At 38.5% G+C, this 17,442-nt stretch overlaps 1 protein-coding gene across 1 annotated transcript in view; it reads left to right on the top strand.

Moving 5' to 3' along the window:
* LOC144761294 (cytochrome P450 2K1-like) overlaps positions 1-17,442 on the top strand; it is a 585,479-nt gene that overhangs the window by 530,330 nt on the left and 37,707 nt on the right. Inside the window, exon 7 of the mRNA XM_078646742.1 lies at positions 13,592-13,776. Coding sequence (XP_078502868.1) covers positions 13,592-13,776 — 185 coding nt within the window. The remainder of the gene's footprint in view (positions 1-13,591; positions 13,777-17,442) is intronic.

The following is a 17,442-nucleotide window of genomic DNA, read 5'->3' as shown; positions in this document are numbered from 1 at the left end:
TCAAACTTTTCTTATTAAATGACCGTACAAAATCACAAAGCAAATTGATGGAATCCTGTCGCACACTGCAAATACTACTACACTTCCAGGTGTACACAGGATTCTTAGGACGTCTTCCTAAAACCTCATTACCTAACACCTCTTCTATCTCTGTTGTCACAAGTTTTTCTTTTTCAACTGGACAACCATCTTTCACTTCATAAGCTCGACCACTGGTGTCAACTGCATGCACCAAATCATTATCCTGGAAATAACTCTCCTCATTAAAAAATGCCTCACAGCTTGAACTATGCATCCATTCTCCAGAAAAAACTTCACAAAAATTACTACGATTAACTATTCTCTTCCATCTACTATTTCTTTTGAAATCATAAATTGCCTTGTTTAGCTTCCTAATTCTATTGATTATCAAAATAAATAACTTACGTTTAATTTCAAATGCCTGATCAATAACTTTCTCAACTATTTTTTTTTCTCTTATAAAAAACCACTTTCTGTTGACCTTTCTTAATATTTTTTAACAAATTGCCAATTATCCTGTTGCGGAACATTCGTTTACGAATGTCCCTAAACTGTTGTTTCCTTCTACTATCATGCACAGAGTTATCTCTTGCTCTAGCAGTAACATTTTTCATTGGCCTTTCCTTTCCGTTTGAATTGCTTCTCTTTTTCTGGACTGAAACATTTTCTGTAGTAATATTTTTTTACTACAGATATTTCTTATGAATGTTTTTGTACTCTTACCCGGTGCTTTCTTGGTGACTTGACAAATCTTTTTGTTAGAGGACTGCTGCTTTTTTTCATTGACCTGCTGTCTTTGACGTTTTGCAGCCTTTCTCAGTCTTTCTTTGGTTGGCATGCTGAAATCTTGAAATGATCTGCAGTTGAATCTGTGGTAAAATATAATAAAAAATGTTATTAACCACTATTACCCAACAGTAAATCAATAACAGTAATCAAAAACTTAAAACACTACTTGACATTTTTACATAGAAGATTTTTTAGTGCTTGGCAAATTTAGAATACAGAAATAGCAGAAAAGAAATGGAATTTATATTCATTTTACCTGTGCTGTTTTATATGTGAATCTGATCTAATTTTATGAGCATATTTTAATATTTTATTGAAGACACTACACATAACCTGTTTTTGAAGGTGTCTTTATTTTTAAATTAAACGGTTTACATTTTTACTTTTTATTTATTATAAATTTTTAAAATGAATGTTTATAGTTCCATAGGCTCAAGCACGTCAGCTTCCCATCCTATGTCATACAATTCTGACAAATCTGCATCCTCATCACGTTCTTCTTCATCCTCAGGATTAAAATCATCCAAGGGATCAACATCCACTGATGTTTCAATTACGAGTTCAATGATGAGGTCGAAATCAACTGATTGCTGATTGTCGCTCATGTTGATGTTGTCTTTATCTTTAAAGAAAGATAACAACAATGAGATGTTGCAGAGTAAGAGACAAATCTCAGAGATTATAATAGTAAAATTGTTTAACAAGAGTAACATTTTGCAGCTATTATTTAGCCATGTCCAGCGATGCTGAGGAGGTGAAGCCTATGTCCAATTTATCAGTGAACAGGACTCATCTCTTCTTAACCTTGGATAAGCCTCACCGACTCTGTGTCCCCTGCACATACTTAAATATAAAGGGGCAGATTTATGTTAACTGGCACATCCCCAGGGATGCACCAGTTAACGTGCACCGCTGCTCTGCCACCCATGGTGTGCCGCATTTACAATCAAATAGGACAAAGCTACGTCAAAACCCTGCACCTGCTTGAAGCAGGCATAGGTCTTGACGCAGCATTGTGGAGATAGGGCACCCCTGAGCCTTGCTGGAGCTGCATCGCACTTGCGATACAACCCCAGCAATGCGCCACCTTTACGGCACAGATGCGTCACGCATCTGTGCCGTTTTTGCCCCATGGTGCGCCGCATTGTAAATGCAGCACACCATGGGTGGTGGAACAGCGGCGCAGGATGACTGGCACATCCCTGGTGATGCGCCAGTCATCATAAATCTATCCCTAAGCTTCTTATCTTGTTAGAGATGAACCGCCATATGTATCATCAAACTATTTTGCATTTCCTAAATAGCGAATTTTAAGGAATAAATAGCGATTCTTTACCATTCCTAATTTGCGATGAGCAAATTGCTAATTGCAAATTACCCATTCATTTCCATGGGCCAGGAGGCCCATAGGAATGAAGGTGCAATTTGCGATTAGCAATTAGCTCATCGCAAATTAGGAATTTTTCCAAGGGTGCAGGGGTGTCTCAAGAACACCCTGCTGCACCCCTGAAAAAGAAATTTGGGGGCATATGGCGCACATACATGCCCTAAGGGCATGTATGGGCGTCATATGGCACCTTTTGTTTTTTGGAAAAAAAGCTTTTTGAAAAGAATTCGCAAATTACCACCAACTAGAAGTTGGTGGTAATTTGCAAATCCTTAATGGCATTTTTTGCATATTTTTTGTTTGATACATTGCATTTAAGGAATCGCAAAATTTGCAAATCCTTAAGTGCAATCGCAAAATAAGGAATAGCAAATTTTGCTATTCCTTATTTTGCATCAAACTTGTTTGATACATACCATTTGTCTAATTAGCATTCGCAAAGGCCGAAATTCGCAGAATTTCGGCCTTTGCGAATGCTAATTAGCTTGATACATATGGCCCCAAGTGAGGCCTGTCTTGCAACATGGTGCATCTTTTGCATCACTGCTGCATCGGTTTCATGTGGCACGTTTTTTTTACAGCATGACACATCTGCCTAAATGCATCAATTTGTAATTTTGTCGCCTCATAGCAAATCTTTTGCACCGCCGCTGCATCACAAAAGTGACGCACAGTGGCGCAAAAGAGGCATACACCTATCATAAATCTGTCCCTAGCATTTTAAATGATTAATTCAGGATGACGATAAGGTGTGGCCTATCCAGAGGTTTGTTTAAGGTGAGGCCTACTCAGGATTGCAGATCAAAGTTACGCTTGATGAAGAATACAGAGGAGATAATACATGTAAAGGCCTACTAATGAAGTAAGTGATGTCCACTTCATTGCGCCAGTCATCATAAATCTATCCCTAAGCTTCTTATCTTGTTAGAGATGAACCGCCATATGTATCATCAAACTATTTTGCATTTCCTAAATAGCGAATTTTAAGGAATAAATAGCGATTCTTTACCATTCCTAATTTGCGATGAGCAAATTGCTAATTGCAAATTACCCATTCATTTCCATGGGCCAGGAGGCCCATAGAAATGAAGGTGCAATTTGCGATTAGCAATTAGCTCATCGCAAATTAGGAATTTTTCCAAGGGTGCAGGGGTGTCTCAAGAACACCCTGCTGCACCCCTGAAAAAGAAATTTGGGGGCATATGGCGCACATAAATTTAAATAACATTCCTTTACCTCAAAAACGATTTTCAAGTCATAATTTGAAAACACTGCCCACGGGGAAATGACTTAAAATGTCCTTAAGACACATGAAAGTGTTTTTTTAAAGCCTTTGCAACTTTTTTGGGTCACTTTTAACATGGCTATGTAACTCAAACAGTCAAAATCTAAATTTACCATGCACAGGTGGGAGCATATTTACAAGGAATTTGCTACACGGGGAAAGGTCTTTTAATTTAATATGAGAAAAATAACATCAGAGACACTGAAATGCCTTATAAAGAAGCATACACCATTATGTCCTTGTCATAAATTTTAAAACCATTCCTTTTCCCCAAAAACGATTTTCAAGTCATAATTTGAAAACACTCCACATGGGGAAATGACTTAAAATGTCCTTAAGACACATGAAAGCGTTTTTTGATTGCCTTTGCAGCATGTTTGGGTCACTTTTAACATGGCTATGTAACGCAAACATTCAAAATCTAAATTTGCCATGCACAGGTGGGAGCATATTTACAAGCAATTTGCTCCACAGGGAAAGGTCTTACATTAAAATGGGAAAAATAGCATCAGAGACACTCAATTGCCTTATAAAGAAGCATACACCATTATGTCCTTGTCATAAATTTTAAAACCATTCCTTTTCCTCAAAAACGATTTTCAAGTCATAAATTGAAAACACTCCACAGCTCCTATGCACAAAAAAACCCTGTCAGTACTAATACTTCACATTTTCTCCAATTACAATTTCTCAAAGAAACAAAATCTATTTGTAAAACACTTGAGACAAAGCAACATTTGAAAAACACAACTTTCTTCATAATTTTCTCCTTAAAGCACACTATTCTCTATCTAAATTAAAGAAATCTTTTCTCACCTTAGCAAATACTTTATGAGTTTCAAAACAGTCTCAGAAACACACCAATTTGTCTTCAGCAGAGCAAAAGGTATGCATTACAGAGTCTGCAGCTATCAAAAGCACAGAAATGCTGTAATTCTTCACACATATCTCTCATGTCACCCAATCAAAACTCTTCCCTCACTTTTTTCAAATCAAAACCCTTCCCCCCTCTGCCCTCTCTGCCTTTTTTGCATAGCAACCACCTCTTGGAAGACCTCTGGTGTTTGCAAGTTCACACAACAATGTTTCAATTGAACTCTGAACTCTCAGTGCACCTGCATATCCAGTGCATTCTTTCATTTAATGATTTTTTCTTGACCACTCAAAATACATCTTTCAAAGAACTCATCCATGCACCCTAACTTTCTGTTTTCAGCAATCAAAATCCACCAATCACTGTTACTGCTTCAATAACACAGAAACTCCACAGTTTTTTTCATTTTAAACTCTTATTTTTTCAAGTGCCATTTCATTGCCACACTTCATCTGACTGCAGCAGAACCTCCTCTCACCATGTTTTCTGTCTGGATTGTTGGACATAGTTACATCTATTGGGCTCAGAGGTATGCTGAGAACAGAAATTTACCTAACCTCAATTTACAAGATGTGGAAATTAAGTGGTTTGGCCACAGAGGATTAAAATGTCACCAATTGATACCATTGGTGAAAACCTTTATGCATTTGCCAAAACCTGACCTGTTAATTGTGCACTGTGGAGGTAATGATTTGGGCACTTTGACTGGGGTAGGTCTGGAAATGCTTTTAAAGGACACCTTTGAGCAATTGATGGCACTTTTTCCTCAAACTGCCTTGGTATATTCAAATATATGCCAAAGACAGAAATGGAGGTGGTCAAACCAATTTTTTTCCACAAATTGAGAAGTCGAGGAAGCATGTAAACAAATCTGTTTCAGCTTACATGAGAGACCATGGAATGGGCTCCATGTACAACAATAACTTGCGTTACTACATGCAAGATATCTACAGAGGAGATGGAGTTCACTTCTCAGATGAGGGCATTCTGAATTTAAGACTGTGCATTGGTACCTACTTATAAGTACCTAAATGTACCATAAACCCAAAAGCTCTTCTCAGAGCTACCCTACATCTGATCACTCACAATTATTATTTTTCTCTAACTTTTTTCACTAATTTTCAACAAAGTACGCTCCCAGGGGCGCTACCCGGTACGCGAACCGGAAGCTAACCTCGCGAAATTTTAAAAAAAAATGGTTTTTTTCGCACATATAAGCCTCCTCAGCCACCCTCAGAAAACCTAGGGGGTCAAGATAAGTCTACCGTGCCCCCTTCTACCCATTCTGAACATTATTTGCCCTCCATCTTGTATCTTAAGTCGACCGAAACACAAAATGGTGGACTCCCGTAACGCTTCTGGTTCGCGTACCGGGGCGCTCGCCAGTTCGCGTACCGGGGCGCTCCCCGGGAAGCGCACCATCAAAAAAGGTGGGAAAGTAATTTACAGAAAAACGACTGGAGACACTCTCACCAAATATAGATTAGCTCATACTACATACCAATCCCTATCATTTTCACAAATTTGATTGAAATTCCATTTAGCCATTTAGCCTGTAGACCTCTCTAAATACCGTGAGGTAAATTACTTCTCAAAACACATCTGAAGTGTTGGAATTGACAACCAATGAAAATGTTACTTTCATTTTCTACTTTTATTACCTGACATTTGATTGGTTATATACCTGAATATATATAAAGGAAGAGAAGGAAACACAGCCATTTTGACTACTACTTCCTGGTGTACATTTCAATTGGATTTTCACTAATCACTTCAACTTCTTTGTAAAGGTAAGTTGTTATTTTTAAAACTGAAGTATATTGTGCACCAAAAGTTAATATGGTAAACTTTTTCTGATAGTTATATACTATCCCTCTGTAGTAGTTATAGATTTAGATAGACTTCTCTGTTATAGTTATGGATGGAGTTAGGTTTCTCTTGTATAATTATGAAATTACTTACGTTAAATCACATACACTTTTTTATATTCCTACTTCCACTCTGATACTATACACTGCCCAAAGATAAATTCACTGATAAAAACTGCCTATCTAAAATTAATCCCAACACTGCCCTATCTCTACTAATATATATTTTTTTTATCCAAATTTCAGGCAACATGGAAGGCGAACAGAAAGTTTCATTTCAAATTGTCCTGCAAGAGAGCAGCCAAGAATTAATTGATCCAAATTATATAGAATTTATGGATGAAACTTGGGACCAAGAACTACTGCAATGTGTGCAAGCAGTAGATAACCTCCTTCAAAATGAGGACATTTTACACCCTCAGAGATTACAAACTATGTTCAATGAAAATGACGACATTTCAGACAGTGAAATGTTAGAAATGTTATTAAATTTTGAAACACAATCACAATAATAAATAATTGCTTAAAAAATAAAGAAATTAAAAAATAATCAACAAAACCAACAATCAATTAACATACAGTATTTGAAAAGTCTATCATTCTTTTTTCCTTATAGTACGCTCCCCAGAACGCTTCCCGGTTCGCGAACCGGGCGCTCCCCACGCAAAAAAAAAAAATATATATTTTTTTTTTTTTGCCCTGCGGGGCCCTTTTAAAGCCTCCACATCAAACATAGGGGGTCAGGGAGGATCTACTATGCCCCCTTATGGTCATTTCCCCCTTTGTTTTGGCCTCCTCTTTTCTCTCGATCCTACCGAGAGACAAGATGGCGGCCGCTCCGGACTGTTTAGAATGTTGACAGACACCGGAGAGCCAATCAGCTTCGCTTCGCGAAGTTCCGTTACGCGTAAAGTACGCGAACCGGAGCGCTGCCCAGAGCGCGCTTACAGATATATATCTTTTTTTGAACGTTAATTTCTCAAAATCCACTGGAGCACATATATTGAGACCTAGCAAAGGCACATCGGGCTAACAGTCCCTACAATTTTGCCAAGTTTCGTGCAAATCCATTCAGCCGTTCGGGCTAAAAGGGAGGCCAACCGCCCTATGGAAATTAACATTGGAAAAACACGTTTTGGGACCCCCCTTTTTTCTCGGCCCCCCCTTGACGAACCCCCCCCAAATTTTCAGGGGCTGCTCAGAAACAAAATGTTCCATTTTCCTGAAAATTTCAGCCAATTCCGTCCACAAACGCCAAAGTTATTAGACATAGAATTTTCAAAAATCCCATAGGGAAAAAATCCTAACTATATATACCTACTGGCGACCGCCAGTAGGTAATATATATATATATATATATATATATATATATATATATATATATATATATAAATATATATTTTTTTTCTTTACGCCAGCTTTTCTTTCAAAAAGGAAGCAGACTCGAGCCCAAATTCGTTTTGCGTGAGGTTTATTTAAACAAAATTGCCAATAATGCCCGACGCGTTTCGTTGCAGCTGCACCTTGGTCACAGGTAACTCTTGGTTTGTGCATTCGTAAATTTTGAGTGTTCAAAATGTATAAACATAAAAGTAGGACTACCTGTCCCAACACTAGTGAATGCAGGTACGCATTTCAGCAGCCATCTTTAAGTATCTTATGACTGTAACCATGTTTAAACATCATAGTTTGCAAATCTTAGTTGTATTTGTACAATGTACAGATTCGAACAAGGTTCCACCCACGATAAATATAATGTCTATACGTTGTGAATGAGGAGAGGGCTGGAATTTCTTCAAGTTTCTTCCTCTCACTTCGTCATTATTTTCGATATAACCCAGTGGGCTCTTATAGCTAGTAAAACAAATGATAATGCCACAGTTTCCATGCACAATTATTCTTTCATTGTGAAATATCTACCGGCATGCTTAAACACTCATTCAATTCTAGTTCTTGTTATACCTGCCACTGGTGTCTTAAGTACAATTCTGCCCCTGTGGGCATGTTTACACCTTCCATGACAGTAACGCATTTAATTCAAATTGAATCTATGTACAAATTCAAAGTTGCTTAGCCTATTCGGTATAAAAATTCAAAATTATTTTCAATTGTGCCTTAGTGGGCTCATGCTATGGGGGACACCTCACAAATATCTGTGTATCATAACTTAATCATTGCAGTAAATTAATTCTCACTGCACATGATTTAAAGTTCTTATTTGTTCGTTTTATTGGGCTGATGTTGATTCCTCATCCTTGTTGTGTGCTGACTACATGTCTCCTACAAAAAATATAAAAATGTGAAATCACTATAATATAAGTGCATATTAAAACCAAACTCTAAGCTTCAAATCATATACAGAGTTCAAATGCTTTCATTATGCAGATTGGGTACAGCCAGGCAACAGTTCAACCTAGATGAATAGACATCTCCTCATCTTTATTTAACCCCAATACACGTGAACAAGCTGCAAGGCGAAACACGTTGTGTGGAATAAACCTTTGTTCCATAATATCGTATTGTTGGACTCATTTCCTGAGAGCGTACTTATGATATTTGGGAAAGGACTTTGATATATGTATATATATATATATATATTCACTGAAAAAACCATAGGTTATAGACCATATATAGTTAGGAATTAGCATTTACAAAACCTTATTTTACTCACACAAAACCATTGAAATTCGCATATATAGTTAGTTGCACTAACTATATATCGCGCACCCGCAATCCACTGCTGATCATGTCACATATTACATCATTCATGACATGGTCAGTGACATCACTGATGACATCACTGATGACATCTCAAATGACATCACTGATGACATCACTGATGACATCTCAAATGACATCACTGATGACATCTCATTTGACATTACTGATCACATCACTGATGACATCATTCATGTGATAATACGATGAACCTCTTCAGACTCTAATATAACCTTAGATACACTCAGTGTAAACAGACACTCACAGACTGTCACTCATCCATGGAGTTACTCACACACCTAGTCAGTCATGCAAAGAATCGATCACACCTCCATTTCCTCAACTATACAGTTATACACACCTTACTTATTCAAACATATACTAACACATATTTACTCTCTTATACAATCCCTGATACAAGTTCACAATGATACATACAGCCACTCACACATTCACTGGCTCTTATGCACAGTTATTTATATATGTCAACTCTCACATGTACTGTGTTTTACATATGTACTTACTTTGACATGTAGCACTGAGATATCCATTCACTCACCAATACACTCATGCACACAGTCAACCGCCCATACAGCTGTTTCCACATGCACTTTTGAACCCATACATCTAGTGAATCAACTGCTCACACATCTATGCACAGAGTCATACACCTCCCAGCCCCCCATACACACTCTCAGTCTCCCATACAAATACTTGGGCAACCAATCAATAACCCATATAGGTAATCATATAGCTAATGATCAACACATGCAGCAGTTTACAGAACAACAGACATAATGATGCACAAATTGAGACAGTTTAGTCACTAACCCATGCACTCAGTGAGACACATTTAATCACTCACTCATACAGTCAGTCATGCACCTACTAAATCCTTCATCCAGACACTTATACATCCACTCATTCTTCAATATGTAAGACATATTTTAACTTTACAGAAACATACAGTCACTGGATGTTGTCATCAGTGATGTCATCCGTGATGTCATTTGAGATGTCATCAGTGATGTCACTGACCATGTCATGAATGATGTAATATGTGACATGATCAGCAGTGGATTGCGGGTGCGCGATATATAGTTAGTGCAACTAACTATATATGCGAATTTCAATGGTTTTGTGTGAGTAAAATAAGGATTTGTAAATGCTAATTCCTAACTATATATGGTCTATAACCTAAGGTTTTTTCAGTGAATTTTCAAGGTTTTGTAAATGCTAATTCCTAACTATATATGGTCTATAACCTATGGTTTTTTCAGTGAATTTCAATGTTTTTTTAATAGCAAATATCAAAAGCTGTAAAATGTATTCTTCTTTTAATGGAAAAATATATTTTATATGTATTTGATATAATTTTTTTATGTATATAAATGTTTTGAGGGAACGAATTTATCAACTATCATGCTGAAGAAGAGTGTGGGGAAAAAAAAACAAAGAGGAGGACTAAGAGGAAAGAACAATCAGTTCAAAAATACAATTGCTTTAAAGCATGAAGTGCTTTTCCACACATTTACATTTAAATAACCCATATTAGAACATACAAAATATCTACAGAGGAGACGGTGTACATTGAATTTTAGACTCTTCATTGGTACCTACATGTTGGTACTTACATCACCCACACAACACAACAGCTCTATTCAGAGCTACCCTACCTCATAGCACTCTAAAATATTATTTTACTATTTCCCTTGGTTTTCCCCTTGTTGCGCTTTCCGGAACGCTACCCGGTGCGCGGTCCGGGCGCTAACCGTGCGAAAATTTGAAAAAAAAGGTTTGTTTTTTAACATATATGGGCCTCCTCAGCCACCCTCAGAAAACCTAGGGGGTCAGGATATGTCTCCCGTGCCCCCTTATACCCATTCCCAACATTGTTTATCCTCCATCTTGTGACTAAATTCGTCCGAAACACAAGATGGCGGACTCCCGTTACGCAACCGGTGAGCTACCCGGTTCGCGTACCGGGTAGCGCTTCCACCGCGAAAAATCAAAAAAAAAAAAAATTTTATTCTTTTGCCCCGCGAGGCCCTTTAATAGCCCCCACATCAATCCTAGGGGGTCAGGAGGGGTCTACCTTGCCCCTTTCATTTATTTCCCCCTTCGTTTATTTCCACCTCTTGTCTCTCGATCCTACCGAGAGACAAGATGGCGGCCGCTCCGGACTGTTTAGAATGTTGAGAGTCACCGGAGAGCCAATCCGCTTCTCCTCGCGAAGTTCCGTTACGCGTCTGGTACGCGAACCGGGGCGCTAACCGGGACGCTGTCACAGATATATATATTTTTTTGAACGTTAATTTCTCAAAATCCACTGGAGCACATATCTTGAGACCTAGCAAAGGCACATCGGGCAAACAGTCTCTACAATTTTGCCAAGTTTCATAGAAATCCATTCAGCCGTTCGAGCTAAAAGTGAGTCCAACCGCCCTATGGAAAACTCAATGTTAAAAACACGTTTTGGGACCCCCCTTTTTTCTCGGCCCCCGCTTGACGAAACCCACCCAAATTTTCAGGGGCTGCTCAGAAACAAAATGTGCCATTTTCAGATAATTTCAGCCAATTCCGTCCACAAACGCCAAAGTTATTAGACATAGAATTTTCAGAAATCCCATAGAGAAAAAATCCTAACTATATATACCTATTGGCTATCGCCAGTAGGTAATATATATATATATATAGATATATATATATATATATATAACATTTCTATGGCAAAATGAAACCCCTCATTTTGTTCCTTTGCAAATTAAATTTTTTAAGTGTTAACACTTTATTCCAATCAAGATGACTTCAGGTGGGCCATGCTTTTGTCATAAGTAAGACTGTTAGCGCTCTAGTTGTTCTTTAGAACACTCTGGGACATTCTGTCACTGGGCTATAGTTGGGCTACATCTGGCTGATATTTGGGCTACATTTGGGCTCTTTTGTCTCTGGTGGCCATCTTTGGGCTACATTGGGCTACATTGGGCTACATTGGGCTCCAACATATATATAGCCCAATGTAGCCCAATATATATTTTTCAAAGTTAATTTTCGTAAAAACCACTGGAGCATATATCTTGAGACATAGCAAAGGCACATCGGGCTACCAGTCCCTACAATTTTGCCAAGTTTTGTGGAAATCCATTCAGCCGTTCGAGCTAAAAGTGAGTCCAACCGCCCTATGGAAAACTCAATGTTAAAAACACGTTTTGGGACCCCCCTTTTTTCTCGGCCCCCGCTTGACGAAACCCCCCCCTAAATTTTCAGGGGCTGCTCAGAAACAGAATGTGCCATTTTCCTGAAAATTTCAGCCAATTCCGTCCACAAACGCCAAAGTTATTAGACATAGAATTTTCAGAAATCCCTTAGAGAAAAAATCCTAACTATATATGCCTATTGGCTATCGCCAGTAGGTAATATATATATATATATAGATATATAGATATATATATATAACATTTCTATGGCAAAATGAAACCCCTCATTTTGTTCCTTTGCAAATTAAATGTTTTAAGTGTTAACACTTTATTCCAATCAAGATGACTTCAGGTGTGCCATACTTTTGTCATAAGTAAGACTGTTAGCGCTCTAGTTGTTCTTTAGAACACTCTGGGACATTCTGTCACTGGGCTATAGTTGGGCTACATCTGGCTGATATTTGGGCTACATTTGGGCTCTTTTGTCCCTGGTGGCCATCTTTGGGCTACATTGGGCTACATTGGGCTACATTGGGCTCCAACATATATATAGCCCAATGTAGCCCAATATATATTTTTCAAAGTTAATTTTCGTAAAAACCACTGGAGCATATATCTTGAGACATAGCAAAGGCACATCGGGCTACCAGTCCCTACAATTTTGCCAAGTTTTGTGGAAATCCATTCAGCCGTTCGAGCTAAAAGTGAGTCCAACCGCCCTATGGAAAACTCAATGTTAAAAACACGTTTTGGGACCCCCCTTTTTTCTCGGCCCCCGCTTGACGAAACCCCCCCAAATTTTCAGGGGCTGCTCAGAAACAAAATGTGCCATTTTCCTGAAAATTTCAGCCAATTCCGTCCACAAACGCCAAAGTTATTAGACATAGAATTTTCAGAAATCCCATAGAGAAAAAATCCTAACTATATATACCTACTGGCTATGGCCAGTAGGTAATATATTTATATATAATATTTTTTTAATTGATGCCAACTACATTCAGATTTGTTGCAACTGAGATGGCCAAATGGTATTACACAACACTGTTTATCACTGAGCCTCAGAGATACAATTTGTATGACCTACTATACAAAACTAGTCTAAATATTGCTCCAACATATGAGTGAAAATTAACCCATTGTGTTCTTGAAAGTCCCTGAGGCCATAGTCATAGGTGAAACTGTTTCAATTATCATATTTCCCTAATAAACATACAGATACATATGTTGTTGCTTTGTAATATAACACTATATCATTTTAGAGAAGGATTTGTCACTATTGTTCAAAGCAGTCAATTTGTTTTAGACATCTGCAGTAATTGTGCTATTTTCATATCTGTTCCATGAAGTGAGAATTGCAAAACCCACATACGGTAACATTTCTGCATTACATTTGTGATAAATGGGACATTTTTGCTAATATCTGTAACAAAACATGTTGCTGTTGTCATTCAGGAAAAGTCCAGGAAGAGATTAAAAGAGTAGTAGGTTCACAGCAGCCTACCTCTGGACATCGAAAGCTTTTGCCCTACACAGATGCAGTGCTACATGAGGTGCAGAGATTTGGCAACATTTTGCCATTAAGTCTGCCACGTGAAACCACAGTGGATGTCACTTTCAAGGGGTATTTCTTACCAAAGGTAACAATTCATTCATAATTTGCTTTGTATTAAAAAAGGACTAATAGTAATACTGTGTTTGTGAATGATTTTATATTTACCAAGATGGATCAAATAGATGGAATTTAGTGTTGTGAACACTTGTCTTTACTTTCAGTACATAATAGATTGAATGGTTCATTGGTTAGGTTTAGGTCACCACTCAAATTCGCCTATAAAAATAAGTGTTAAAGGAGAAATATTATGCTATTGCACCATTTGCCAGAGAAGTTTAAGCTTAAGGCATCCTCCCCATGAGAGATAAAGGATCCAGGATAAGTCTTAAAGAACTAGAGATATGTTGGTATCAACACCCTCTTGTTGGACAGCTACCAATAGTTGATACCAGCTTGTAGTTGTTTTCCAATGAGGGATTCTAAATGACATAAGTGTCCCCAACAATAAATGCCCGAGTTGCCTGTAGTGTCACATGAAACTGTAGAGTGAAAAAACAGATTTTGGTTGAACTTTTTCTTCTGTAGCTTCCTCCATTGCTGCTTGGGCATGGGAGAGTAGTCTTTGAGCACGGGTTTTAGACCCTTCCCTATGTTCTATTGCTGTGCACTAAATATATGAAGTAGATAAAAAGGGGTATATTATGTCAGTAATCCTGGGTTTGCTCTGAAATCGAGTGCTTTGTAAACATAACAAGGGAACCCACAAGGTAAGTAAGGAATTTGGGTATTAATTTCTAAACATAAACAGTGGTCCTTAAATGATCAGTTTTAACTCATGATAAATATAGACCGGAATCAGAACTATATTGTGCATGTCCAGCCGTACAGTAATTTTAATGATATCAACAATTTGAGCAACTGAAGTTGAGACCTTCAAACTAGAGGGACACAGTCCTGTATCCTCTCTAGAACATGACAAAAACAAAACAAACACAAAGACATTTCAGCCAAGTAAGTTGTAGCTTTTCAAAATATACATTTAAGACAAGCTGTGCAGAGACAGCTAATGCACACGTTTTACACAATGGAGTAATGTGCAGTACTGTCTAGCAAGAGTCGACGACGTTTTGATCCTTTAAACAAGATATTAGGATCATCTTCAGGACATTAAGGAGTACATGCCTGACATGATTTGAGAAATTGCCTTCTTAGGTAACGAGCGACTGCACTGTCACCTGTCATCCCCGAGCAAGGACGCCACGTTGTATCGTGCATTGTCGCAGTATGCGGCGACGGGCTGCCGATTGAGTCATTTCTGCCCAAATTGACAATCATAAGATTAGTCACGCCACGTCGCATTAATTTAATTGGGTCCTCCCCCAAGCGCACCGATGACTTAAATTTGATCCTTTACCTACGGCATTAAACAGCATATGTGTTGGCGTCTAAGTGAAATGCATCGGTTCCAATCAGCTCAAAAGTGGTGATGAGTCAGTTTTGTAGAAAAACAGCTGCAGAACCCACTTCTCAGGCCAAGAACTGTAGAAGGAACCCCAGGCAAAGGTAGTTCTCACAGAAGACAGAGTCCAACAGCACCAATCAGAAATGCAGGAAGTCTTTCATGTCCCTGACACTTCAGAAAAGAGAAGGTAAGCCCTCGGAAATTACTTGGAAGGAAGGTAGAGTAGCACTCCTTCAGCAGAGTCAGAGAGCAGCAAGTAGCAGGGCAAAAAGCTGAAAAGCAGTCATTCCAGTAGAACAGTCCACTTGAGTCCTTTAAGCAACATAGCAGTTCTACTGACAGAGGTTGAATTCAAAATCCAGAAAAGTCTGATTTTAGGGGGTCAGAGACACAGTACGTTTACACAAAAGTGCCTTAGATATAGGGAGTGGCTTCAAGCAGCTCTCTGAAGTGCACAAGGGTCCCTGTCATCCCAGTCCTGTCTGCCAGGCTATCTGTAGTGGGTTTAATCAGTGCGTTGTGTGTGGCCTGGATACTACCCTTTGAAGTGCAAGTGTCAGCCCTTCCTATTCCGCCTTGCCCAGGAAGACCTGTCAGAATACAGATGAATGCACAAGTGCTCCAAATGCAGATGGAAATCACCTTTCTGTGTTTGTGGCTGTCTAGAGGGATTGCACAAAGTGTAGTTGTCACTCAACCCAGACTTGTATTGGAAATAGGCTGTCAGGCACATAGAGCAGTAACTGCAGGGAAATGCCCACTTTCTAAAAGTGACATTTGTAATACAGTAGTGACAAATACAACTTCACCAGTAAGGAGGATTTATCATTACCATTCCAAACATATGAACCATGAAAAAGGTACTCCTTTCTGATCAGGAATTACAGATTAAAAGGATATTATGGAATTCCCAATGCTGGCCTATAAAAGAGGTATGCCTCACAGTAGTGAAAAATGAAATAGGCAGTTTGTCACTACCAGGGCATGCAATACATAGGAGTACTAAGGCACCCTGACCTTAGGGTTACTTAGGGCCTACCATAGGGGTGACTAATATGTAGTAAAAGGGGAGTTTAAGGCCTGGCACGTAGTTTTAAATGCAAAGTTGAATTGACAGTAAACTGCACACACAGACACTGCAGTGGAAGGCCTCAGACAGGTTTGGAAAGCAACTTCTGCGGGTGGCACAGTCAGTGCTGCAGCCCACTAGTAGCATTTGAAGTACAGACCCTGGGTATATGATATTTCCCTTTACAACAGACTTACCAGTACAACAAATATACCAATCAGGTATATATCAATGTCATCATATTTATGGGAGAAGCACATGCACTTTAGCACTGTTGTTTCAAGCAGGTTGACTATGTCCTGACACTCATAGACTTTCTCTGCAAAGGTAGCAATATATATAAATTTCTTTATTCGGTTTTTCACAAAGGAAAACCATAAAAGCAACATTTAAAAATACAGTTTAGATATTTGGATAGAAATACAAGTTAAAAATGTAAGTTCAAAAGAAATTCATACATTGACAATTTTATGAATTTTTTAAAAAAGGATATCAAATCATTTCAGTTAATCAAATTAAAACTAGAACTAGATCCAGAGTACTTTTTACAGATTTTTCCTATGCTTCATAATACATTTCAGGATGTTAAGAACAATGTAACAAACCAATTCAGATTCCAGCATTTGGAGACGAAGCATTGCAGGACGACACTGTCTAAGTCCCCAACGCCTCAGCAGTGGTAGTAACCAAATTTTCCTATGTGGATGGTGGAATTTACAAAACATAATAGTATGTATGTTAGACTGGTTACACTCCTCGTCACAGGGACATAAGGGAAGAATTAAGTCCCAACTGTTACTCGCTGGAAATGCTACCAGTCTATAGAAAGTATCCAATCTGAATCTTGTCATTAACATTCTCTCATATGTACTGATCTGAAGTGTAAGATACGGCTGGATCAAAAGTGTTGTCTGAATCATGTTCGCATGAAGAACCGAAGGTTTCAGCGACTCTGAAGTCAATCTCAGTGTCTCTAAATGTCTGAGGGCTAGTTGCTTTAGGGGTCTCTTAGGGAGGGCAATGATAGTCTCAGGTTGGAGGTAATATTTCTCAAGACCGAGGTCTTTAAGGAAATTTCTAATGTAGCAAAGCCACTTTACTTTTGAGGATTGATCGAGAGCCATTGTATCTGCCACGATCGTCTGTGTCAGCGCGTTTTTGACCGAGGTCCAAACGCGCCGCCATAGCATCAATGGTTGGATCTTGAGCAAATCCTCTAG

Source organism: Lissotriton helveticus, chromosome 6 (genome assembly GCF_964261635.1).
Source record: "Lissotriton helveticus chromosome 6, aLisHel1.1, whole genome shotgun sequence".
NCBI lineage: Eukaryota > Metazoa > Chordata > Amphibia > Caudata > Salamandridae > Lissotriton > Lissotriton helveticus.
The sequence above is the reverse complement of the archived record's forward strand: the minus strand, read 5'-3'. Positions and strand labels throughout refer to the sequence as shown.